The sequence below is a fragment of the Etheostoma spectabile genome, chromosome 6 (assembly GCF_008692095.1).
Source record: "Etheostoma spectabile isolate EspeVRDwgs_2016 chromosome 6, UIUC_Espe_1.0, whole genome shotgun sequence".
Taxonomy (NCBI): domain Eukaryota; kingdom Metazoa; phylum Chordata; class Actinopteri; order Perciformes; family Percidae; genus Etheostoma; species Etheostoma spectabile.
Genome location: NC_045738.1, coordinates 17898546 through 17925361, shown reverse-complemented (window position 1 = coordinate 17925361; position 26816 = coordinate 17898546). Strand labels below are relative to the sequence as shown.

General features: G+C 39.0%; 2 protein-coding genes across 6 annotated transcripts in view; one reads left to right on the top strand and one right to left on the bottom strand.

Moving 5' to 3' along the window:
* nek10 (NIMA-related kinase 10) overlaps nt 1-2433 on the top strand; it is a 15602-nt gene extending 13169 nt beyond the window's left edge. For 2 of the 3 annotated variants that reach the window (XM_032517928.1, XM_032517929.1), the window contains 3 exons: nt 183-282; nt 410-453; nt 1744-1865. In XM_032517928.1, coding sequence (XP_032373819.1) covers nt 183-282; nt 410-453; nt 1744-1848 — 249 coding nt within the window. In that variant the 3' untranslated portion in view covers nt 1849-1865. Of the gene's footprint in view, nt 1-182; nt 283-409; nt 454-1743; nt 1866-2179 lie in introns of those variants that run through there. The other variant, XM_032517930.1, reaches the window with a different exon arrangement.
* Nucleotides 2434-5497: 3064 nt separating this feature from the next.
* Nucleotides 5498-22095, bottom strand: LOC116690770 (retinoic acid receptor beta). Of its 3 annotated transcripts, XM_032517934.1 has the most exons (9): nt 21941-22095; nt 21429-21523; nt 17434-17588; nt 15922-16063; nt 12258-12421; nt 9948-10124; nt 8270-8474; nt 7964-8122; nt 5498-7754 (listed from the first exon to the last, which is right to left on the bottom strand). In XM_032517934.1, the coding sequence occupies exons 4-9, from the start codon at nt 16031-16033 to the stop codon at nt 7588-7590; spliced, it is 984 nt and encodes a 327-aa protein (XP_032373825.1). In that variant the 5' UTR covers nt 16034-16063; nt 17434-17588; nt 21429-21523; nt 21941-22095; the 3' UTR covers nt 5498-7587. The 3 variants fall into 3 exon arrangements, with proteins under 3 accessions (XP_032373825.1, XP_032373823.1, XP_032373822.1); XM_032517932.1 differs by having other exon boundaries at nt 12258-12418; nt 21429-22046; XM_032517931.1 differs by having other exon boundaries at nt 21429-22045.
* Between the last annotated feature and the right edge of the window lie 4721 nt (nt 22096-26816).

The window sequence follows — 26816 nt, the reverse complement described above, 5'->3', positions numbered from 1 at the left end:
GATGTTTTTTTTTTTTTTTTTTTATTGCGACTTAGCATGTAAGTGCCATGTTGAATATTAGAAAAAAAAGGGTATTAATAGTTACTAATGATGAAACAAACTATCATCCCAGTGCTGTTACATTAGGCTAGTTTGAGATATTGAGGAAGATTGTTGAGGATCTCCTTTCCGTTTCCCTGTAGCTCCTCCACTCCTCTCCAGAGCTGATGGAGTTAGGCTCAACCAGTTCAGACTGGTGGCCTCTGGCCCACCACTTTACAGCAGACACCGCTGACAGCACGGGTAAGACTTATGTCACAGCTTCAAACACTGAACACTGCAGGCGCTTTGGCAGATCTCCTCCTGCACAAACTCAAAAATGCATTTTGGTGCCTTCTGACCTTTTCAATTTTTCCCCTGCTTCTGACAGGTGATGGCAATCTCAAAGATGGAGTCACATATCAGCAAATGCAGGTCAGTTCTTTGAAAAGTCGATCTGGATTTTTATGGTTTTGGAAAATCAAGCCATTAGCAGATGTTCATGATTTAACCTGATTGATGATTTAATATATAGTCAGTGAAGCTGTCATGGGAAATACGCGTATTCACTTTCTAGCTGAGAGTTAATAGAAGATCAACACCACTATCATCCATTAATATTAACATCCAGGAGACTTTAGCTTAGCACAAAGACTGGAAGCGGTTGAAAACAGCAAGCCACTGCTAATAAATAGTCCCAGCACATAACCGCTGTAAAACCACAACTCACACTTAAACAAGCTAAAGTGAGCTTTAGATTTGGATTGTTACCTTTGGGAAAACAAGAGGCTAACTATTTTCCTCTGCTTTCAGTCTTTATGCTAAGCCTTCTGTCTGCAGCTTCATATTTAAAGGAGTATTCCAGCCAATTTTTACAATAATCTTGATCTCTGCAAATATGCGTGCACATTTGATTGAAAAAAAAAAAAAAAGGGACCCAAATTGTTGCATGCAAAATGGAGAATCTGCAGCTACATGCATGAGCTGCCATTGAGTTAAAACGGCAGTTATCAGGGCAAGTTTTAGAGTTCCTTTGTGCCTCTTAACAGACACCATGCAGTTAAAATCTCTGTGCAACATGAACATAATGTGTTTTTAACTCAGACATTGTTAAATTCACCTACCCTTTTTCTTATCCTGCCAGTAGCTAGCTCGCTCTGCTAGCTGCCGTCCATGTCATTTAGCCAGTCTTCTGTGATAATTATACTGCAGCAATTCCGTGTGAATATGTAGCTCATCCATTTTGTGTGATCAATCTAGTGTTGGTGAATAGGACAATTGCCTTTTTAGCTCAGTGGAAGCTTATACGCGTAGTTGCAGAGACTCTACTGCCTGCACCGATTCAGTCCCCCCCCCCCCCCCCCCCCCCCCATTGAAAGTACACGCATATTTATAGCAATCAAGATTAACGTAAAAAAAATGGCCAGAATTCGACTTTAACTTCCAATGAAAGGGGTATTAATCTTCTCATCTCAGCGAAAAGGGAAGACGCCCAACTACTGTAAAATGAACTATTCCTTCCATTTAAAGTCAGGAATTAAGTTTTTTAATATAAAATACTGTTTCAATACAATGGCTATTTATAATAATATGTAAGAGCAGGCGTCAACTTTGGTTTCTCCTGCTGAAGCTAGTATCTAATTTTGGAACAAAATTCTGTCATTTCCACTTCACGGCAGTCTGCCTGAAAGGCATTTCCTGTACAAATGTTCCTTGTTTTTATAGGGGATCATAGAGGAGCTGCTGGAGGAGAACAGCTACTATAAAGCACCACAGCAGGTGACATTTTACCATTCTGACAAACACCTGAACTTTAGTCTTTACTCTTGAGTAAAAGCTGTGAAAACAGTTGTGATCAGTTTTAAGATCCCACAATGCAACTGAAATAATTTTAAGATTAAATTTTTCTTCGTTGTGTATTATTGCTTTTTTGAAATGTGGTATGAGCCGTTAAAGAATTAGAGAATAATTGGACTGACTGCTGTGAGTGAAAGTTGGATTACCGTATGGTTAAACTTAAGATTCTAATTGATTGTCTTAAAATATATACATTTATTTTTCACAGTTAAAACAAATACTTTCCTCATTTTATGAAATTTAAAATGACCTCCTGTGGTTTAGATCATTATCTTTAATCTTTAACGTGTTGTGTTAATTACAGGACAGCAGAGAAAAGAAATGAGCAAGAAAACAAGTGACTATGATCCACGTTCATCATCAGGTGTCAGAAACAGCTGGAAAACTCATTTCATACCATTTGCAGAGTTCACAATACTGTACGTACTCTTGAAACTGAATCTTCTTAATACCCAATGTATAATTATTTTTACATAAAACTTTAAAAATTCAAATTGAACAAAACTTATGGGCACTTAAAACTATTTTTTGCGATCAATTGTTTTCATTTAAAAATTACAAACAATACACTGAGAAATGAGAACGTGTCCCGGGACCAAAGAAAAAAACCAAACAAGAAAGACGTGAAGGAGGGAGGATACCTTTTATTGAGAACTTCATTCACAAGCATTGATTGTGCTGATCATTTCCTCAGGAAACCAATTATTTGGTCTATAAATAGTGAAAGATGTCTGTCACAGTCTCCTAAAGCCCTACAATAATGAATGTTGGGTAACTACAGTATGTAACGAAGGGTAAACCTAATTAAATGTTATTTCTGTCAGTTCAGCCTATGAAATCCTTCTCTAAATTAAAGAAAACTGGCCCGTGACTTGCAAATACACACAGAACAACTCCAACACTATCCAGAGATCTTATAAAAAAAAAAATAGAATTATCTGTGGAGCTCAGGCGCCGTTTGTTTTTTCAGGTTTATCTGTCTCTAGCATGTTAAATTCTCAGGACCAGACTCAGCGGTTTGAGGTTTGGCCTGTTTTAACAGGACTGCATATCACAGAACGGGTTTCAAATGGCCGCGAGCCAAAGCTGCAAAGCTACAGTTCGTCAAGGAGCCGATAAGAAACCGAACCTCCACCTTAACTCAGCATTCATGTCTAATCATATCACAAGGCCTGACTGCAGCTTTGGCAGACAGTAAAAAAAAAAAAACAGGTTAAATGTTTTGATTTGGATATTAACACGCTCTCTGAAGTACTGTTATTTCCAATGTGAGTAACATCTAAAATATACTTTTTGTATGTAATTCACTCATTTTGAAGAGTGGAGGGCAGCTGAAGGAACACTTTATGCACTTTGAAAAAAAGGGATCTGTCAGTATAATCTGTATATAGTAAAATTATATGAAATAAACTAATGCAGACAATGTCCAACTGTGATCATTTATCATGTCAATATAAAGTTCAAGCATTTTGTCCTCATTTGCTGTAAATGAATGACTTAAAAGTAATAAGAATGTGAATTACTCCTTTACAAGTAAATCACTGAACATGAGTTCTGCAGTATTAGCAAAATAAACTCACATTTAAAAGTACTCATCCTGCAGAAAATGTTCTGTGACAGATTTATTATATATTAGATAGTTCAGATACACTGATGCCTAAGCAACATTTTTCAGTTGTAGCTGCTTAAGATGGAGCTAGTTTCAACTGTATAATAGAGTTAATGGTTTCAACGGGGGGGGGGGGTCAGGCCCCAACAAAGGATCACAAGATGACAACATATGAGGCAGTTTATTATATTTGTATCATTAGGTTACATTATTCCAAATCTGCAAAGTAACTAATGTTATCACAAAAATGGAAAGTAGAGTAAAAAGCACAGTGTTTTCTGTTTGAAGTTGCAGAAAACGTCAATAGTAAAAGTACAAGTAGCCTACCTTGAAATTGTAACTTTCCATCACTGCTCGGAACATTTCTTTGGTTGGATTGTCAACTACTCCCAAACTAGACTCTTGTTTTTTTGCTTTTGTAAGGGACCACAAGCCCAAAAGGGTTATGAACCACAGACTCAATCTTTAAAGCTTCAGTGTGTAACGTTTTGATATTAATGAACGCCCGTTACAGTCAAGCCATTGCCAAATGAGTTGCTACAAAGCTAATAAAGACTATCAGCTCCACACAACTCTCATTTTATTTTATAATCATATCATAGGTTGATTATGTAATATCTTAATCTGAAAAGTAACTACATCTATCTGATAAATGTAGGAGAGTAAAAACTACAATATTCCCATCTGAAGTGTGATGGAGTAGAAGTAGAAAGTATACACAACATGGAAATACTCAGCTTCAAAATGTTCTTACTTACTTTCCACCACTGGTAGTGAGGTGAGTTCAACAACAAGGGAAAAGACCCACATGCAGAAAATCCAGTTCCTGTTCAGTGATTTATTGAAAAATACAAACGCTCACTGGCATGGGTAGCAAGTCCAAACAACAGTAACAGAGAATCCACAGCAGGCGGAAACAGATTAGGGGTTAGGGTTCACTGTTCAAGGTTCAGATTTACTGGTTCAAGTTGCTGCAATCCGCTGGTATGAAGCAACATGACAATCTGAAAATTGACTAGGGAAAAAAAGAGGCTCTGGGACAAGTACTGACAGGGTGATTGGGAAATGGGACACAGGTGTGCAGGAGGATGTGTGCGTCAGGTGACCAGGATGAGGAAAGTCCGAGGGCATCTAGTGGACAGGTGGAATTTGGCAATAAAGCTTAATAGAGGGGAAGGCTTGGGGATGGAGGAAAGGGGCTCCAAGAATGGACAGAGAAGCAGAATGTGCAAACATAAAAAAAAAAGAGGACGCTGTTGTATTATTTCATTTTTGTGCACATAAAACAACGAGTATGTTAACTTGTGAGCTGTTATTTTTTCTCATTTTGGAGCAGTGATGGAAAGTTACAATTTTAAGATAGGATACTTGTACTTTTTCCATTTTATGCAACGTTATACTTCTACTTCTCTTCAATTCAACGGAGAAACACTGTGCAATTTACTCCTCTAGATTTGTTGGATAACGTTAGTTCTTTTGAAGATTTAGACTAATGACATTGATGCATCAATAATCCTAATACAATAATATAACATTCGGAAATGCTTAAAAAAAAATTCTATGCAGGACTTTTACTTGCAAAAGAGTATCCCTACATTGAGGTATTACCAGTACTAGGTAGGTTGAGGTAGTACTGAGTACTTCTTCCATCACTGCTTGGGAGCAGACAATGAAACTAGCTGTCCATACTGGGGACTTTTTACATCTTAAATGTATTACAAGTTATATGAAAATTAATCCAATACCAAGTCATGTAATGGCCTTTTTTTATTCTACATCAATAATCTGAATTTTATTTACCACTGAACAGATACACTTGATGCAATTTTGAAAATGTACTGTACTGCAGTGCAGTTTCCTTACATGAACCACAGGGGGCAGTATGAACCGGGCCTTTGAGAGAAGATGAGCTGACCTCAAACAACCTCACATCTCCACTACATAAAACATACCATGACAAAAAACAACACCAACCCAGTAGCTTCAGTGGAAACATGAAACCGCAAAATAAAATCCAGTACACAAGACTTTAATAGACCAACAGAAACATATGAAATGTGATATGTTCCAGGTTAAATTGGCAAAATATGTAAAATTCACAAAATATGGAAGATGTTGGCACATTTAGAGTAGGCACATGGGTTCTTACAGTATACAGGCTGCTTGTATTGTTACTCACAGTAGATATTTTATACTTATACATTTAAAAACATCCTTCTGTTTCATGAAATGTACATTTATTTAGGCACAAATGTAAGTTTTTGATGTTATATATAATCCCGATTTGCTTTGCCAACAATTAGACGATGCTGCTGGATGTGTAGCTTTTCGTTTTCTTAAACATTAGACCACATTTCCCATAATCCTTTTTGTAGATTTCTTTCTTTTTTATCCGTATTCTTTCTACGGTACAACTTGTACACGGTATTTCATTTAGGGAAAAAATTAATGTACGGCTATCTGTGAGAAGACCATATCAAACACAGATGCATTATAACAAACGCCTTATTTTGTTAAAGGAAAAAACTAAAATTTGTAGAAAATATGCATGAACAGAACTCATCGAAACAAGGTATAACAAACTTTTCATTATTAATACTGAAATTTGAACATTTCGATCAACATCCAGGCCTACCAGTAACTGCAAATATATCATCTGCGATTAAAACTTTGCATTAAGAATATGCATAAAAGAATAAAGTTGTGTTTTAAGCTTACTTACAGTGTACTTATATATATGATTCTGCAAAACAATCAAGCAGATCTCCAGAAAAACACTGGCGTCCATTGAGCGACAAGCTCTTAAAAGGAGTAGTTAATTTGTATTATTGCTGACACTTGGCTGAGTGGATCGATACCACTCTCATGTCTGCATGTTGTTAATATACTGGAGATAGCAGCTGTTAGCTTAGCTTAGCTTAGCATAAAGACTAGAAACAGGGGGAAACAGTTAGCCTGGTTCTGCCCAAAATTAACAAACATATAAGTACATCTAAATCTCACTAACTAGCATGTCATGTTTAATTTGTTCTTTTTTTGATTTGTACAAAACAAAGTGTAAAAACTATTTCTGGTTTTTTTCGGGGGCTTATGTGCGGGACTATTTCTTGAATGGACACAGGGACTTCCTGGAGTCTTTGTGAAATTATTTTAAGCAACCAGCGTTCTTAGGTGTCCGAAATGACTCCCAATTTGATATACAAAGCTCTACCTTTACCCAATGCCTTTTTTTTTGAGTGTCCAAACTCTTAAGTGTGATTTGAGTGCATTATGTAGTGCTTTGAAAAAACATGGCACATGAAAAAAAAAAGGTAGTGTCCATGGCAAGTACATTCATTTCTGCAAACAATTCCACAATGAAATGTATCGCATGTCACAGAAAGTCACCGCTGAGGGACTATGCTGAAGGTGGATATCACGAATCGCTTTGCTGATCTGAATTGATTCATTCAGTTCTACTTATGTTCCTAATTTCCTGTTTAAAATCCTTTATGTACATTTGTGAACTTAATGCCAGTTATGAACATTCACTTTTATGGATCGCCATCATGTTTTTGCTTTTACATTTCCCTTTTGTGCAGAAATTCTTTTTCTAATCTATTTTTCTATGTTCCAACAGTTACTCCAGAACTCTCTTTTGACCCTATGAAAATCAATAAATTGAGTGTAAAAAACGTTTTGAGTCCATATGTTTACAAATTTTCCTAGACTAATGCTAAAGGCATTGTTATTTAATGAGGTAAAAATGAATTAATGTGATATCTCATGGAAATATAAATACAGTAGAAACCTGTGTGATTCCTAGTGGTTATGAGGTGTCTGCTAGGAGGGGTTAAAAAATGCAAATGTGATGCATTTGTGACAGATTAAAACATTACTGCAGCATTCTCTTTTTTTCCCCCCTCGAAGCAGAAGTTAGCTCTTCGTTCATCAGCGTGGTCATTAGTGTAACGACTGAACACAGCGGCGTCTGTGAAACTGAGGTAAGACACTAGCAGTCCTCTGGACTGCATCTGTTGTTGATATTGTTAGCGTTTTCTCTGGGAGGGAAGACGGGAGCCAAAGTTCTTCTGAGCGACTTCAGAGTACAGAGTGAGAAGAGATCATGTACTGTGAGGAGACGGTGCGTTCGAGTGCTGGCTGGTGTTTGCCTCCGCTCTGCTCTCCTCAGAGTGTTTCTCCAGCTCCTGCAGATCCTCCAGCATCTCCTCGATCAGAGGCGGCATGGAGCCCGGGATCTCCATCTTCAGAGTCACCACCCTCTCAGCTCCTGTGTACATGTCACAAAGCACACATTACTGCCAGTTTTTCTCATTATCAGATAACGTGTGGCGGCAGGGTTACCAACCCCCCACAGCAGATCTAAGTCTTATGGGCGGTGTGAACACACTGTTAGAAGTTATTATGTCATTGATATTATTTGTGACAAATGAAGGACTTTATGGAGAATTGTGTTCTTGCAGGGCATTGCTTCCTGACCTTTGGCGCTGATGCTGCGCAGGTCAGTGATCTTCATGAGGGCTTTGGGGAACATGAGGGGCATGCTGGGTCGCCTTTTGCGGGAGTAAATCTTCAGCGCCTCCAGCAGCGGCTCCTGCAGCACCTCCACCTTAGACGGCTCTTCCAGGTCCTGTCGGTCTGTTCAGATAGACAAAAAAAGACTGATGTGAATGTTTAGCTTGTTAAAGGATTAGTTGATAGCTTTTATGTATCACTTTCCCCCCCAAAACTGTAACCAAACTATAAACTAAATGTAGGTTGTATTTTCTTTTTGACATTCAGTACCTCCAGAGACGAGGCAGATGGCGCTGAGGAGGCCGCTCTCCGTGTCGTCCATCTGCAGTGGCAGCAGCTGGCCGGCAAATGTGAAGACCTGATCTGTCAGCGGTCCGAATCCGGCGTTGTGGATCTGGGTGCGGGTCAGGGTCAGCCCGTCGGAGAACGTCATGGTGTCTTTGTCAGGAGTGTAGCGAGTGCAAATCCTCAGGATCTGGATGGAAGAAGAGGTCAAAAAGAAAGACAGATTTTATGAATGTGTATGCGTTTAACAGGGGGAACAAGTATAGTTAGTGGTAGTATGAAACTGTGGCACAGGCCGTTATAATGTGGGACAGAAGCAGCTGCAGAAAGACTGACTTCTTTAAAAACATCCTGTGTTGGCTCTAATCAAGCTGCATGTCATATTTGTACCCAGACCAAGCCAAGCTCAATAGATTTGAGAGTGATTGGTCTGGGGAGTCTGTTCTGTATTTTCTCTGCACAAGAGGCGTGACCAACGGGCATAGTTCAGACGACGCTGTACGCGATTGGATAGTCCTTCAACCAATCAGACCAACGGTCTGGGTGACGTAGAAGCGACAGCGGCATCAACGGGTTGCTGCGCTTTAGTGGCTGCTATGTTGAATGTAAACAAGAACCTGCTTGGTCCCAGGATAGATAATAATTTAGATAATTTAGATAATATGCACTATAAACATGAATACAATGTGCAAAATGTACCATTCCTTCAGTAAAAAACAAACACAAAGTAGTATGACGTGTCAGGTAGCATGAAGTTACGGAGTCTATCTTTTTGTTATGTAAAGTATCTAATCCTTAATCGTTTTTGAGCCTTTTCATATTTCACTCAGGGCCTTTTAAACATTTATTTTAACTTAAGTTATTCACACTTTAATTAATAACGATTACTGTGCACTGTCCCTGATGAATACCATGAAATCAGGGAAGCACACGTGTCCCACTGGACCTTTTATTTCCCTGTGTAACATGTTCTGGGTTCGCAGTGGAGCATGGTCCCAGGCAGGAAGTGACAAATATGAAGACCAAACAACTTGGCAAACAAAAGTCCCAGAACACCTGATCAGGGACAAATGTCTAAAAATGAAACTGAACAGAGATTGTGATCGCACATGGCACTCCCTGGGGGTGATGATGACAGACAGACTTGGCAGTGAATGAAGGAGGGCTGCTCTCTTTCTGTCAGTTTGTCTTTAGTATGAGTGTCAGTTGACGGCGTGAGTCACGATCCACAGAAGGTGTGAATCGCAGTAGGAGTGTATTTATGTACATGTGCGTTTAAGTGTAATTCAGGTCACTGAGTTTTTGGAGTTTGAGATGTCTGGTAAGTGTATCTTATTATATTGTGAACTTGTCTATGGTAAAGACTGGGGGTAGGACTTGAAAAGCCCTTCCTTCTTCATATTCCTTTTCGAATTGTTATAGTGTTATGTTGAAATTTGTTTCATTTTTCTCCTTCTTTTACTCATTATATATACATACATAATTGATTATATATTAATCATTTGAAATAAATATTTTATAAATTCATCCCAAATCTTGTGTGGTTGCAGATAAAATTTCACTATTACAGCCTACTAACTTATTTACTAGTCATTATCACAATGTTTATACTACAATTTCTTGAAGCCTTGAAGCAAAAATTAATTGTAGGAAACACAGGTACCAGGATGTCCAGGCAGGCGGTTTTAAGCAGAGTGATCTGGTCGGCGATGGTCAGGCCGGTGAAACCCGGCACTCGCTTGGCGAACTCCACCACCTTGATGATGCACTTGGTGGCGAGCTCGCTGAACTTGTCCCACAGCCCGAGGTCCAGCTGGATCCTGTGGTCTGAGCTGGAGTTCTGGATGGAGGAGAGAAAAATGAAGAAGATGTTTGTAGTTAAAGAGATGTTTAGGTTCATGTCTCAGGGAAGACAGGGCTCCAGACTAACTTTTTGCCTTGGTTGCGCTAGTGCGCTTAACGTTTTCATTTACGTTTTCGTTAACGCCACAATTTCAAGCTAGCTGGCCATCTTCCTCTTTGGCCTTGACTAAACCAACTTGCCACACTCCCTAGCATCAAAATCCTCTAAACTGGTACCCCCCCAAACTGATTCTTATTTGATCTTCCACTAGTCCAGGACTAAACATCTTTCAGCTGAATGATGATATTTACAGTGGTGCTCATAAGTTTAGGAACCCATGCTAAAGTTGACACTAAAATCCAGGATCCAGGAGGGTTCAAATCCGACCTGGGACGATTTCCTGCATGTCTTCCCTCTCTCTCCCCTATCTCACCTAGCTGTCCTGTCTAATAAAAGGTGGAAAAGCTCCCCCAAAAACAAAAAAACAAAACAACTGGAGACAAATGTCAGCAGTGTGGACCGGCATGTTGCAGTGGAGCCGTGTGAGTGAATGGGGGCGGGGGTGCGTGGAGAGTAAGAGGAGAGATCCAAACACAAACACGGCTTTACAGAAGGAATAGGCCATGTAACGCAACATTAAACCATATCGATATAGATGGCATTGCTTTGTCCGTGGAGAGGCAGCGGATGCGATGACGTTAGGTGCGACCTAGGAAAAACTTTAGTCGCACCTTTACAAATTCTGGTTGCACGTGTGACGAAATTGGTCGCAGTCTAGAGCCCGGGAAGATGCAGGATTCAGAAAGCCACATTAAAGGCACTAAATACACACGAGTAGAAATGTCCAAACTAACCACCAAAGCATGCTGTTTTCATTGGGTGTTTAAGGTACACAGATATTTCAATTCAATCTGCACTGATTAAATTACCACACAATGATAGTCTAACTTTGAAAACAACAGCCATGTCGTTTGCTTTCACTTCCTTTAGTAAATGGGGACAAGGGTTCGGTATCGTTTGGGTTTTTTCCGAAACCGGTGCTAAAGCGATGCTTTTAAAACGGTGCCGGTGCCTAAACAATACCTGAACCAATACTTTTTAAGAAAGTTTAAAAAAAAGAAGGGTATTAAACAACAATCAGGAAAATTAAAAAACGGGCTTGTTTATTGCTAAGGCCATATGGTCAAAATGAAATGATTTAATAATACAGTAACAACTATAACTTAAAACAATAACGTATTTCACAAGTAAATTGCTGACAAAAACAACCACCAGATGGGAAAAGGGTGTTGTTTCAAGTGAACAGACCGTTGTGTTTTTCTGACAACAGCAGCTGCGCGCTGCTTAATGTCCCGCTGCTGGATCCTCTACAGTGAAACAATATCACACTTTACACCATTCAGCGGTCAGTATTTTAACTGTGTTTATTCCAGCTGCTAACGGTAGGCTAACATTAGCTGCTGTCGAGTGTAGAGTTAACTAGTGTCACATACAGCGATGCTTCTGCTGTTCAGAGCAGCGCAGGCATCTCAGCAGCACCATAAAGAGGAACCGAAATCCGCCTTGCTATTTGGTCTAGTAGATACCGGTCGTTAAGGCACCGGTGCCGTGTTAGCACCGGGTCTCGGTACCCAACCCTAATGGGGACCAACGCAATTTGAGCGTTATGCCACTAAAAACGGAACACAAATGTCCGTACTCCTGTCAGGGGCGTTGAACTGACCTTTGTCTACTGTGAGTAATACACTGAGTATGTATAAGTACCTCATTCACCATTTTGCTAATCACATTCAATAATCCTACATTTCCCATTAGGCTTTCAGCTCATGGGGAAAAGCTCAGCAACTCAACACTTGTTTTGCTTCTCTTTTGTACAATAATAACTCGCCTCACAAAGCAATGCTTGAAAATGAAGTGTGTCAAGTTTTGGGACAATTTATCCACCTCCATGTACTGTATATGTCCTGTTGTATTTTATCTTCATGCTATCCTTCAACTATCATCCATAACATACGAAATCAAATGGCATTCTGGACTTAGAGGACGGCTTAGATCTTTTCTTCTTTGCAGATTATTTTCTCTCTGTAGAGGAATATTATTTCTACAGTCAGGTCTCACGTGGGGACTCACCGTGGTGTATTTTCCCAGCTGGCAAAGAGAGGGGAAGGTCTCTCTGTGAGCCCTGCAGATCTTCTCCACTATCAGGCCGAGCTCCGCCGTCAGCTCGTACGTCTCCATGATGGTCATCTTCACCGCCTCCTTCTTCCCCTTCCTCTTTCTGTCGTTTCTCACTGCTGAGGAGAAAAATGGCGCAGGTTATAAAGATCTTTAGGAAATAACTAAAAGGGATTCAAACAGTTCAAACGATGGCACCTGATTTAAAAGTTAAAGATAAAATGTTGTTGAATGTTGAAAAAACAAGATACAGATTTTTTTGTCCACACAATTCAGAAAAGACAAAGACATTGTTGGCAGGTGACAGGGTCTTAGTTGCATTAATGCAAAGAAATACATGTGCTTATATATATATATATATATATATATATATATATATATATATATATATATATATATAGGCTGGGAGATGGGAAAAATCAAATATCATGATATTCTTGACCAAATACCTCAATGTCGATATTGCAACAATAGTGTACGGTTGACTATTGGTGCTTTAACAAAATGTTATTTACACAATGAGATTTTTGATAAATATTCTCCAGAAATGATTTAATGACGTAGTGGGTAAAGGTAAATAATAGAACAGCTAGAACAGTCTGGTAAGTTCAGAAAATGACATCACAATGAAAGTAATAAACTTATTGTCACATATTTTCATATTACAATATATCCAAAATCTAAGACGATATCTAGTCTCATATCACGATATCTTTTCCAGACCAGTAGAACACGCGACTGTCTCTTAGCAACAGCAGCTCTCAGTCATGTCAGTCAACCCCTGCCGAGTGAAACACCCACCCAGAGGCTTAAACCTTAGATAAAAGTGAGTTGAATCTTAGATACCGTTTCCACAAACAAATGCCCCCCCCCCCAATCCTCTTCTGAAAAATAAAAAATATGTCACAATAGATCCAGTATTGTTAGTACTTCCTTACATTAAAAGTGAGAAGAACTCAAATGCCAGTTTAACTTTTAGATCCATATTCTTCCCCATTTTGTTTTTTTAGAGTGATACATTTTTCTATAAGTTATATTTTACATGTCTAAGGCAACTAACGATTCTTTTTATTGTTGTTTAATTGTTTGATTATTTTGTCAAATAACTAAATAGTTAATTGGTCTGTAAAACTTCAGAAAATAGTGAAAAAGGTCAATCATTGTTTACCAAAGCCCAAGATATATATTGTTTTCAATTTAAAGATATTCAGTTTAGTGTCATAGAGGAGTGAAAAAACTAGAAAATATTCACATTTTTGAGTTTTTTAATAATTTGTCTTCTATTCTATTTAATCGCTTTATGCTGCTAAGTGTTGCCCCAAACTAAGCCTGTAAGACCAGACCAAAAGTATAAACAAGTACGGTGTGTGGACATATTTTTAACCAGGTAGTTAAGTTATGGTTTTATTATTTAGTAGGTCTATAGACCAGTCACTCAGAAGAACGCCTCCGTTCCAATACAATGGAGGTGAATGGAATTTCAACGGTGGTTCTTAAAGCCTCTTTATATATTTTTAACAATAACACACAATAACAACAATACCATTTTTTGTGGATAACTTTCTCTGGTGGAAAATAGTTTCCAATGAAATCAGTAGGCAGTGGACTGTGTGGATTAAGTGTTAATCCAGGGAGCATGTGTAGCTGCCTGGCGCAGCCTAACCAGGTTAGTCTTTCATAATCACTTCGTAACCGCATCAACACGTTTCAGTGCATCCCACTGACTCGGCTCAGGCAGCTACACACATGTTAGAGGAGCTACTCAACCACACTCCACCCCCCCCCCCCCTCATCTCCGGGCGCCCTACATTCAGTCGTCATTGTGTAAACACTCCAAGTGAGATCATGTTACACACTGAGTGACTGAGGCGGCCAGCCAGCAGTTACATAGCATTCACCTGTCCCCTACATGTGATGTATTTATGTAATGTGTGGGTGTGTGTCTGAGTGTGAACAAGCAACAATGAGAACATGAGGATGGGTGGATCCTTCACTGCCGCCCAATTGCTGCCCTCTTTCACATAACACACACTCTTGTTATCTGGGTCAACGACTGTGTTCCGCTGGAGCTCAAGTTCACTGAGAATTTCTCAATGAGCTTCACATTGGTTTTCTAGGGGGGAGTTCTGCTGCCACCCGCATTATATATTTTATCTATTAAATGCTCAATGCATTTAAAAATGACATTTCAATGACTCAACTGAAATTAAACAAACTGAATAAAACACTTTTCATGAAGAAATCTGGAAAATACATTAGTGCTGTTAAGTTAGTTTTTCATGTGAAAAGCGAAGGCTAGTTAGCCCAGTTTGCTAACGTTAGCACTGATTCCCACTGGATTGAATTTTTCATTTCTTTTAGCTGTCCCTGTTTTGTGTACGGTGTCCCGGAAGGGTCACAGCAAGATTTTTTCAGGGGACTACTTTTGCGTTACCTCGCAATATGTTTTGCATTCCCATGCCATACGTTTTGCGTTCCCAATGCCATATCTTGCGTTCCCCTGCAAAACTTAGCTTTTTCCATTCCATTTGAGCCTTGTGTCTATTTCCACTCAGATGTCCGGCGCAATGAATCAGCTCGTTGCAATTTACTTTGAGCTGGGAATTATGCTGAGATACTGCTCAATAGCAAGACGCTTGTCAAGTTTGAAATCCATTGGACTAATTGTTCGAGAGATATGCGCATAACACACACACACACACACACACACACACACACACACACACACACACACACACCACACACACAACACACACACACACCTTAAGACTACACAGACCTTCCTTTGGTCTTGATATTTAACGATATCTTTTGCATTTCTAATCCAAATGTCAAATTTTCCATTTACATCAAACTCACAAATAACGTGATAAAAATGTGAAATTATCTATGATAATTGCCAAATTATTAAAGCACCATTCCTACTCATCAAAATCCTATTAAGTTTGATTTACTGCTATTATTCTAACCGAGGACAACTCACTGCTGCTCATTATGCTTATTGCTGTGAGTGCACATGGTAATAATTAAAGATTTCAACATTTTTATCAACTCAGAATTTCTGTAATCTGGATTTTGGCAGCTGGACAATCAGAGTTGGCACCGTTTAAAGAGTGTTTAATGGGTAAATCAAACAAACTGGGGTTAATTTTGAGATATCCTAAGTGGATAGCTTAAAATTTAGTTGAACGAACCTACAGTTTAAGGATGTTACGAAGTTAGGATTGATTAAAATTAGAGCGCATCTGTTATTATCTTTGCTATTAGGACGCATTTGTGTGTATTCAGCCCATCACTACAGTGCTTCCTGGAGTCTAATAATGCATTTCTTGACCTGTGGTTTTAGGAATCACTTAAATCATGATCAGGAATCATGTTACATGTTACTGCTTATGCAAAAACATGGAGTTGATAATTCACATTTGTGACACTGTCCTTTCAGTTACCACTTATAGCTTCCTCTCTCTGATCAATGGCATTTATAATCCACCGTCCACCACCTACTATCTACCCTGTCCTTGAAGGTGTCATCATGTCCTTTAGATTTATTCACAGCATTCAGCAGGAAGAGGATGTCTTAAGAGGCCTCCTGCTGAGTCAGAGTGGATCAGACACTTACACTCCTTAGACATTCCCGCTGCAAAGCACCGCTGGAGCCGACAGTACTGACAGCGGTTCCTCGTGATCTTGTTGATGATGCAGTTTCTGTCTCGGTGGCAGGTGTACACCATGTTTTTCTGCACGCTGCGGCGGAAGAAGCCCTGCGAAGGCAACAGGGGAGTAAAGAGAAGACATTACTAATTTAAATGACTCGAGTGTGAAAATAGTCCTGCCTTAACTTCAAGACCCAATCTGGAATCGTTTTGACAATGAGAACGGGTATATTTCCCGTTATACTTGGAGTGTTTATAGGGATATTGGGGTTATGATTCTCCAAATTCAGCAGTCAATAACTGACTAACCCCATAAATCCTTTATGGCTTCAATAGGAAAATGTAATTGACGCATTGAGATATCAAATAGAAGACATGCTAATCGTAATCAAATCAAATTGGGAGATCTGTGAAGATTCATACCTTTAGTCCAATAATTAGGGCTGCACAATATGACCTAAATTCAAAATCACGATTAATTGCACATTTTACCTTGATTACAAAACATTTTTTTGTGATTTTTTTTTTTTTTTTTGTCCTCAAAGTTCTTTGGCAAGGCTTGTTCTGTAAATAGGCTCAAATATTGAAGGTGAGAGATTTTTTCTAATTCACGAGTGCTTATTTTTGTGATTTTAAAATAATTGAAGGAAACGCACAAAGCGGGAACTATTATGGCTATTTATTAAAAATGTATAAAATTGAAATAAAGGCACGCATTGCTTGAACTGAAAATGTGTTGTGAAAAAAAGTTACATTTTAGTTAAAAAAAATTATCTTAATAATTGTCATGGGAAAAATACGTCAATAAAAGCTTCAGAATTTCGATGTCGATGAATTTTTTATTAATCGTCCAGCCCTACCATTAATGTGTTTTCACAATCAAACTACTGTTATATGTAGGCCCACTTTACTTAAACATCAGGCTTTTAAATTGATTGCTTGATTTTGAGCAAAAACCTAGTTTGATTCTATAAAAAATGTCACAAACTTGAAGCAATACTGTGTAGCTTTTCCCTCTTCGGCCCCCCTACAGGTTGTCTCGTTGGAACTACAGTTCCAATGAGACAACCTGTAGGGGGGGCCAAAGAGGGAAAAGTTACATAGTGTGGCTTTAAAACTGTAGGATAGAAACAACACAAATCTGGAATTACACATATCCGATTATTTCAAAGAGTGTGTCTAGAAGGAAGCCACAGTTACTGTAATATTGACTGGACAACAAGTTGTTAAAACCCATTTGTTTATCAGGACAACGTTCAGGCCCTGTAGTGACGTTTTCTCCGAGCAAACATAGCAATCATTAACTGACTATTGGGATTTACAAATGGACTTGTGAGCTTTAGAGCTGGTGTCATCCCAAAATGAAACATCTTCCTCTAATGAGAATGCCACATAAAAATGAGAATGCACTTTTTTGCACTTTTTTCAAGAGCATTTGGAGAGATGTTGTGAAGCGGACGACAGGGCTGACATGTTACCTTGCAGCCCTCGCAGGCGCTGACGCCATAGTGGTACCCCGAGGACTTGTCTTGACACACAAAACAGGGCTTGTAAGTGCGAGGAGGCGGCGGTGGGGAGGCGGGGCTGGCAAACAGGTCGTCTGAGCTGGAGCTGGAGCTCTGGCTTCCAACGGCTGCAAACACACAATATGACACGGTACAACACTCATAAACACACAACAGGGAGACTGTAACGTACTGTAACTCATGGGACAAGACCTTTTTGCTTATCAAAGAAACCTGATTCCGCACATGACAGCCGCATGACAGTAAGTCTTTGGGTTTAGAACTGTTGTGAAATTAAACAAGCTATTTGTATGTCTTTTGGGGCTGTGTGAAATTTTAACAGGCATTTTTCGCAATTCTTTTTGACGTTTCTTAAATCGATTATTATGAGGTTGTCACTTTCTGATCAAATTTTTGAACTTTTGTTTGAACATGGGTGTAAATGTAATGACCCGTTCAAACGCAAAATGTACCCTCCATATGTGCAACAGATCATTTAAGCCTCATGTTGTCCTTGGGTCAAATTGACCCATTTTCAGTTAAATCTTTTTTTTTTGTCAGAAAAAAATGGGCCGTCGAAATAAGCTCTGAAAATGTCAACATTAAAAATATCAAAAACCTTTTTTTTTTTTAAACATTAAAAAAGCACCCACAACATTGAAAAAGTGACCAAAACGTTGTTGTTTTTTCATGGTTGATGGGAAGACAACACAAGGGTTAAAGAAGTTGGTTTTGTGATCCAGAAGAGGGCACTCTTAAAATTCTTGACCGGTGGTCTCGTTATAAGCAAGGCAGCATCAGAAAACTCCTAGTGGCGTATAATGACAGCATGAGGCTGCTGCTGAGAGCTCAGAGAAGCTCCAGTATCTCCATCTGTTAGTCAGCGTTGGGGTACCTACCTGCTCTGCTGTTTTACCTGATGTATAGATTTATGTGTAGGGTATCTGAGTCCAAAAATGACTTGATGACTTAATCACTGTTTTGGCTAACCCTGTACGCAGTTCTGTCACATTTTCTTCCAGACTGTGAAACCATTGAAGAACATGTCTGTATATTAGTCACTGAACATTGTATATAATTTTATTGTATATTTTTTTTTGCGTGTGTATTTTTGTATTTGTGTGTTTTATTGTTATGTGGATTGCCCTGGGTCTGAAATAATGTTTATACTACTATAGTACACCCTACACTATAGAATTGGCTACTAAAGTGTCTCGGAAAGCTGATTTGTTCAAGTCCCTGACGTTGGTCTCTGACCAATGGGATATCCTGACCCTAACCATTCGAGGTCAATGCCTACTGCCTCTACACCTATCGGTAAACTAAGCTAATAAATGAAAATGGAAAATACTAGTGAGCTAATCGGACAATCACAACACAGAGCATGGAAATATTTGCGGTTCTACACTGTAGATTGCGAAATTACAAACTAAAGAAAATGAGGCTGTTTGCCGAAAGCATACAGTTTATCTGCAACTAAGAAACCAAAACTATAGAGTGAAACCCAAACTGTCTCATGAATAAGGAGAGTAGGTGCTCTGTCCAGAGAAAAAAAGTCCTAAACCATCAGCCATTTTATTTACTTGGAATTGTATTTAATGTAGAATTTACCTCTCCATAATATACAGAGCTGCACACATTGTAGCAAAGCCTTTTCTCTATTTTTCCCAGTTGAGTGTATCATTTCACATTAGTCTACGGTTCCACTTTAAATCCACCTTTGAGAGGAGAATTGCTTCATTCTGTGGGGCTCGCTCAGCCATCCCGCCGGCTCTCTGATCGCCTCCACCGAAAACAGAATAAAGACATTTTTGAAAATGGGGACAAAACGAGAAAAATTGCCCATCTACGTCCTCTCGAACCCGTGGCCTCTGATTGAACCTGGAATCAGCAGGTCAATCGAGGACACCCCCATACGCCCGAGCGCCCTCCCAACGGAAAACAATGCAGGAGCATGCCACAAGCCCAGCTGACTGATGAGAGGGAGGGAGAAGAAACAGAAAATGTGTGTAGTGGGGCAGTGTAAGGGATTTGGTCGGGGGGATGGGAGAAAGAGGTTGCCCCCCATCCCAATTTAGGTGGTGTTATGTGATGTACGAGACAATGCATTGTGTGAGTCAAATAGCTGGCTGAAAGATAAGGAGATGAATTTAAAATGCAACTTCAGTGGAAAAAAGTTGTGTATAAGTTTATTTGTAGAGTCTACATGCTGCTTAATGTTATTATGGCTGTACTGATATTAATCTTTTTTTTTTTTTTTCATAAACTGCTTCAAGCTAAATTAAACATCCATCAATCCTAATTAAATAGAATATTCCCTCCTGCAGCCCTAGTAACTAATTAACTTATTTTCTCAATTATTTGTATCCTATTCCATAAAACGTCAAAAAGTAGCTCATAATAATGTCCCAGAGCCCAACGTGACATCTTTAAATTGCGTGTTTTGTCTAACCAACAAAGCCCACATCATTTTTATTTACTGTCATAGGTATTACTTTACAATTATATTGTACATATTTGTTTCTTTGTGTTTATGTTTCTTTTACATGTATTGTTTATTTCCTTTTAATACATTTATGTTTTATGATGAGCCATCAACCAAGGCAAATTACTTCTAAGTGATACTTACTGTACTTGGCAATAAATCCTTTTTGGATTCTGCTAATGTCACATATCATATAATACATCAGACACAGGGGCCACCTTTCTGCAGAACAAGTACATTCTGTACTTTCACTTTTGAATTTAATTTTAAACTCAGGACCTCTACTTTTTTATTTAACATTTGTTATCCTTATACTTATTCCACCATTGACAACAGTCTGACTTTTCTGTGACCTCCTGAGCCAATGACCGTCCGGTGAACCCGCCGTCCCAAACACAGACCACCACACTGCCATGAACTGCTCTGGGCTTTTAAACAGTACCCTGTTTACTGCTGCTCTCCATGCCCCCCTTTTCGGCTTAAAAGAAAACTCCTGCATCATGAAAAGTATTACAGTAAAAACTTTAAGAGTCTTTTCCTGTTGTCAATGTATAAGAAATTATTAAATGAGGGGTTATTACAACACTATAATGTGCACAGCTATAAGGACATTTTAAGTGTTTATTAATGTACAGTTCATGTCAACTTCTGCATGAAGTTCAACAACACAACACACACTTCTGTGCACATACTGTACACACCTGACAATGGCGATCTACTGTAAAAGCACTTGGCCAACATCCCACATTACCTGATAGCATCGAGCATTTTAATGGGATGGGCCACATGTCTTCATTATCCATCTACCTCTCTGTGCACCATAATGTCTTGCAATGTCATTCCAATGGGACAGTTGTTCTTATGCATGCATTTCTATGCCATACCAACAAGCCTAAAATGAACCTGCTCATATTTCATAATCCATAATGTTAACCTGTTTATATTTTATGATCCATACATTTTTTTTTTGTAACTGTGTATATTTAGTATTTGCACCTCATTATTTTATATTGTCACCCTATACATGTACTGTCTTACTACTTTGTAGTGCAACTGCTGCACAAAAAAGGGGGGGACCCCTGGATAAAAGTGTTGTCTCGTTTTAGCACACTTGACCAGGTAAAAACCAAAATACAGTCATATATGGGCTTTCGTTTCACTTGAAATTGTATTATTATATGCATGGCTAAAAATGGTTGACCTCTTGGTGACTAAACTCACCTGATATAATGTTTGCTTAGCCAATTTATTAAAAATATGTTTAGAGTCTAAGGATGGAGGGTGTTAAGCACAGATTGTAAAAGCCCTTCGCGGCAAATTTGTGGTAAACAACACATTTGAAAATGAGCCACATCTGATTTTGGGCCGCATCAATAAAATAACATGACATAACGTGATTGAAATGATATTTTCCTTATAAAAACCACGGTTCACCAAAAACATCACTGCTTCAAATTTGAACCAAAACATATTTTCCACCTACATTGCGAGCACCGGTGCTGCTGCCAGTCCGCCTCGATCAGCTCGGGGAAGAAGGCTGCCAGGTCCTGGTCCTGGTCCTGCAGCGTGCACGCCGGGCTGGGTGTAGAAGTGTACAAGTCCATGATTTCACCGGGTCCGAAAGCTTGAAATTCAACATAGTCAAACATTTTCTGGTTTCAGTCTTAGCGCAGTCCGTGTGCCGATGTTAATCCTTCCCAGCAGGCTTTTTTTTTCTCTCGGTTTTGCGTTTAATGCAAACGGTGTTTCAACTGTAAAACATGTCTGTGCTGCGTTCAAAGGGGCGTGAGCGCTCAGTAACGGACCTGTGTTTCCCACAGACTGCGTGCATGTTGCAGGAGAGAGTCGATAACCGCCGAACACGTCCAGATTTGAAGGCTGTTTTGCATAACAGAGTTAGTCCCAGGACTTCTTCATCTTATCTCTTCTTTATTGACGTATGTCTCAACTCAACCTGCTTCATACTAGTTATGCCAGAGCGAGCGATGGTGTTACCTAATGTATGCGCGTGAACTCCTCGTGAACCTCCTCCGCCGCTGACCTCCGCGTGACCCAGCCGCTGTCTGACATCACCAGCAGCGGTTGGAAACAAGTCCTGATTCCTGAAGTCCTTTACTGCACCGCGGTGGACTCAAGTTAAAGCGGCCCACCTCAATCAAAGTTTAACTTAAAAAAAATTTAAGATATGTGCTGCAGAACCAGAGTTCTTTTTTTAAACATGGCGCCTACACTACCACAATGCAACTGTCCACAGTGGGAAAAAAAAAGGTGGAAAAGGAGATGTGGGTGTTATGCTAGTTACTAGTAGCTAGCGGTGTGGTAGGCTACTTACAATTTGAAGCTACAATACTTTTTACTCCATCGCATTTATTTGACAACATTAGCTAACGACATTAGTTACTTACTTTACAGACTCAGATTACTACTGCAAAATATATGAGATCTTATTTAGGAAAGAAACGTGTGGATTACATTTTTAGTGAATTAAGCCGTGCATTGCACAAATTATGTTCTTCAATTTAAAAGGTAATTTTGAAAGTCAAGGATGCCTTACTAGTTAGCCTTACACATTGTGTCTTTTTTTAATAATTAAAAAAATGTTTACAAAAACTGAAATGTAAAAACGAAGTTGTGGTTTTAATTAATGATCTTTTGAGTTGTTTGGTAAGACAGAATTAGGTTAGCGGCTCCCCCTGCTTTTGATAAAAATAATAATACATTTTATTCATAGGCACCTTTCACAACACTCAATCTAAGCTAATAGCCTTGTGGCTCTAGCTACCTATGTAGTGCACATTAGAGTGGTATCCTTATCTGTTACATATTGTCACTTGCTCACTAAGAACATGGCAGCCCAAAAATATATATATTTTTGGAACTAAAGAAAACTGTTTGTCTTGTTGATCTTGGATTTACAGTTTTTGAATATTACAAGGACTTTTAAAAACTATTTCATAAGTGTAAGAAGAAGAATTGTGGAATTCAGGATTTTAGCCCAGAATTCATGTTTTTCTATAAAGGGACACTTGCCTGTTTTAAATAAAGGGCATCAAAGCTAAGCAGATTAACACGGACGATCCCATATTGGCATTTCATGATTGAAACCATGTGGCCTTTTGCAAAATCAATACTTTTTAGGCTCTGTTTCTCTTCATTCCTGTCCACTTCAATTCTGGATCCTTGACTTTAAGTGAGAAATATTTGCAGCTAGGAGGATCCATAATTAAATCTACACAGAGATAAAGTAGGTCAGCTGCAAGATGGTTTGCTGGGTGGGGGGAAGGAAATCTTTTCCACTTCAAAATAATGGACCTAATTTACAGCATTCATCAACTGAAAATGACTGAATACAACTTCCCTGCCCTAAAAACCTCAAACAAAACAAAAATACAAATGATTGTAATGAATTGTCTACAAAATGATCATTTAAAAAGAGGCAGAGTGCTGCAGGCGGGTGGTGCCAAAGAAGAATGCTGAAGCTATTTTGTTTGAATATATAAATACACTTGATCTCCTTCAATGCCACTGCTAACCCCATTGAGGCGTAGAGGCAGCACAGATCCAATGTTAAAGGAGGCTAATTACTCCCAGTATCTCCCACACTCCAGGGAGGCCAGGTCATCCAGAGGACAGGCATGTGAAACATTCTTGCAGCCTGCTGCTGGACCTCCCTCCCAGCGCTGTCTTCCCCTGTCCTCCTTTCTCCTCCTTCATCTATCCTCCCCCATTTCCTCGTCTTCCTCCTCATCCTGTCCCATGTTGAATCACTGACGTTTTCTTTCTCTCCGTCTTGATCGCTCTTTCCAATGCTCACTGAGTCATTTGTTTTCATTCTGCGATGGCAGTGCATCTACTCAGCCATTCATCAATTATTTTCTGGGGCAGGATGTTCGGATACACTGATTTGTTTTGATTGAACAACGGGTCTCTGAAGCTGTACTGAGACACAGTTGTGCTTTAAAGTAACGCTAATGTCAGCATGCTAACATGCTTTACAATGACAGTGCCAACTTTCGGAAGTTAAGCAGGCAGAATGTTTACCAAAGGTACCTCAACATTACCAATGAACTCCATTTGGATTGACAACTCAAGTGAAAGAAATGGAGGTATTGTTGATTTAGTCTGGCTGTACCCTGAATGTCCTGAATAGTTCCAGTGGAAATACTTTGGAGATATTTATGTCAACTTTAGTGAAAGACATACATTTGCCAAACCAGTTAATCGTCATCCTTGAAGCCCACGCTCTTGTACAACCGAATTGTTGGAAAGCAACATAAATCCCACCTTAGTGCAACTTTGTCCAAGTGAATTTGTCCAAGTAATGTTACATCTTCTTTGCCTCATTCTGATGCAACACGACTGTTACTACTGACCCCTGTGGCCAAAGAGAAGAACACACCCACCACATGTTCCTAATGTAGAGGAAGCTGCATTTCTATGACCTTGGTTACCGAATGAAACTGGCCAAATGCGCAAGCCTCAACACTTAAGTTGGCAGCTAGCTAGCTACGAAGGGTAAAGGTTAGGATTAGTTTAGACACTGAACCCCAAGTTACTCCTCGAATGCTGTATGTTGTCCACTGCTCATAATATACGTAAACTGCAATTCCACTACATTGTACTGTGTGCATGTGATAAATAAGAATAAAGGTTACAAAACAGAGTTTGGGTTCAGGTTAAATTCTGGCATCTACCAGAAAAAAAATAGGATCCTTGAAATGCAAAATATCTAATATCTGTTGGTTTTGCAAGAGAAAAAAGTTTCAAGGATGAAGACTTACTGGTTGATTTTGGTTAACTTTTGTCTAGTAAGCTTTTCCATGGGAAACATCTGGGATTTTCTCCCGTACAGTCAATGAACTATTATCCAGCTGTAATGAGGCTTAGCTTTGCATGTAATAACATTAGCATAACAATAAGCAGGCATGACACAACTCCAGTATGCATGGAACATGTACATGCTGGCTTGTTAGCCTACCTACATACTGATGTTAGCATCTTATGTGTTGAAATGAGTACATTTAGCATGGTAGTGTGTATTAAGCATGTTACAGTACTGACATTGAAGTACAGTTAAGATTGATGGGAGTATCATGTTGTGTTGGACAAGTGCAAACTTTGATCTCTTGGTAGTACCAGATGAACAGTCAGAGGATCTCCAAAGTCTCTAGGATTTATCCGAGTACCAATGAGGACCATGTACCATGTACAAGTTCTGTGCCAAAGAACTACACTCAATAAATAATTTGTTGTGACTGCGTCTTGGGTTTGTTAAAACTTAAAAATTCTTTTTTTTCTGCTCCTCATTTTGTCCAAATATGGCGTTGCACCAAATGGTAAATAGGAGCAGAATGACCAACTATAACAGATCCTCAGCCTTCCTTTTGATTCTTTACAAGCAGTCGTAAACCTTGGAACCTGGCACCATTGAGTGGTTATTTATTAGTGCAATATATCTCTTTATTATCACTGTCACACATGCAGCAATGGGAAGACAAGGACTGAACAGGTTTTAAATGGCTCTCTGTAAGTCAAGCTCCTCTTTGAAGTTTTCTAAAGGATTGTGTCTGGCCTATTAAACAACTGAAAATCAAGAGTCAAAGCCACTCATGCCGATCAATAAACGGTTGTGTTTTGGAACATGGTAGTTATATTCTCTGGTCTCAAACCAAACTGTAACCCTGACTTGTTGGGGATTATGGGATGTTGTACATTCATGCCAGTGAATACAATATCAAACTGTTAAATCCTTTATTCATTTTTATAATGATGCATCTAAAACAACTAAATTAATTGGCAGATTTTCAACTCAGTAAGTTATTCACAAACTCACCTATCCTCACCCATTATCTATTGCTTCCACATTAAAGTAGAGTCAGAAAACATCAACACTGCTTGATTAATCGACCTACCTAGGTTAGCTCTACATGAACACACCAACAAGCTGCAGCTTCCCTTTACCGGACTGACGGAGGAGTTTAAAGTCACCAAAGCCAGAGAGGTCATACTTCACAACAAAAAAAAATTGAATGGGGACAAATTAATGTTACTTGATACTTTATATACCATTTATCATTAACTTATTATTAGCATTAATTGCAACTTTACAATAGCCATCCAATTGTTTTTTAGATGGTTTACGAAACAATCATAAACCCTTGACAAAGTATTACCTATCTATATAAATTATAGCATCGATGTCTTCATAATGCTAAAAGGTACAACTCTCTTACTCTCTTTTATCAGCTGTATGGTTCAAAAGGAAATAATTAACGGTTGTTTGGTGCATATGAACTGGAAAAAGCATTACAATTAAGTTATGTAAAGATATCCTAACACTTAGCAAAGCAGACGAAAATCAAAAGCACCGTAAAATCCATTTCTGGTTTTACTGAAAAGTAAAACTAAGATCAGAGGGATTTAACACATATTTATTACCAGCGTAAATATGAACACAGAATAGGATTGTTTTGTTGGAAAAATCTTTTAAATAAACATTTGTTACGGGGGTATGAGGATCAGACCCAAATGCAGTGAGGAGGAGGCAGGCAGGAGTAGGAACACAAATAGTTTTTATTGTCCAAAACACAGCGTAAACCTCGATGGAACGAACATCCAAAATCCAAGGAGGAAAAGGAAAAATACCCAAAAAGATCCAAAAACAAACAATAACCAGGATCAGGGAACAGGAACGAAATCAGGAACACTGCAACAAGGTGACGTAAAGACAGGGGAACAACCAGAATGATCCGACAAGAGACAAAGGAAACACAGGGGTTAAATACAAGAGGTAACGAGGTAATGGGGAACAGGTGAGACGTCAGGTGGATCACATTAGGGCGGGGCAGGACAATCAGACAAACAAAGTAAA

Bases quoted from the DNA above. Each gene is read 5' to 3' on its own strand.
- LOC116690770 (XM_032517931.1), bottom strand. From the start codon at position 21,594: ATGTTTGACTATGTTGAATTTCAAGCTTTCGGACCCGGTGAAATCATG. The intron at 12,422-15,921 runs GTAAGTGTCTGA...TTTTCTCCTCAG, and splicing joins AGCGGGAATGTCTAAGGAGT to CAGTGAGAAACGACAGAAAG. The intron at 10,125-12,257 runs GTGAGTCCCCAC...TCCTCCATCCAG, and splicing joins AGCTGGGAAAATACACCACG to AACTCCAGCTCAGACCACAG.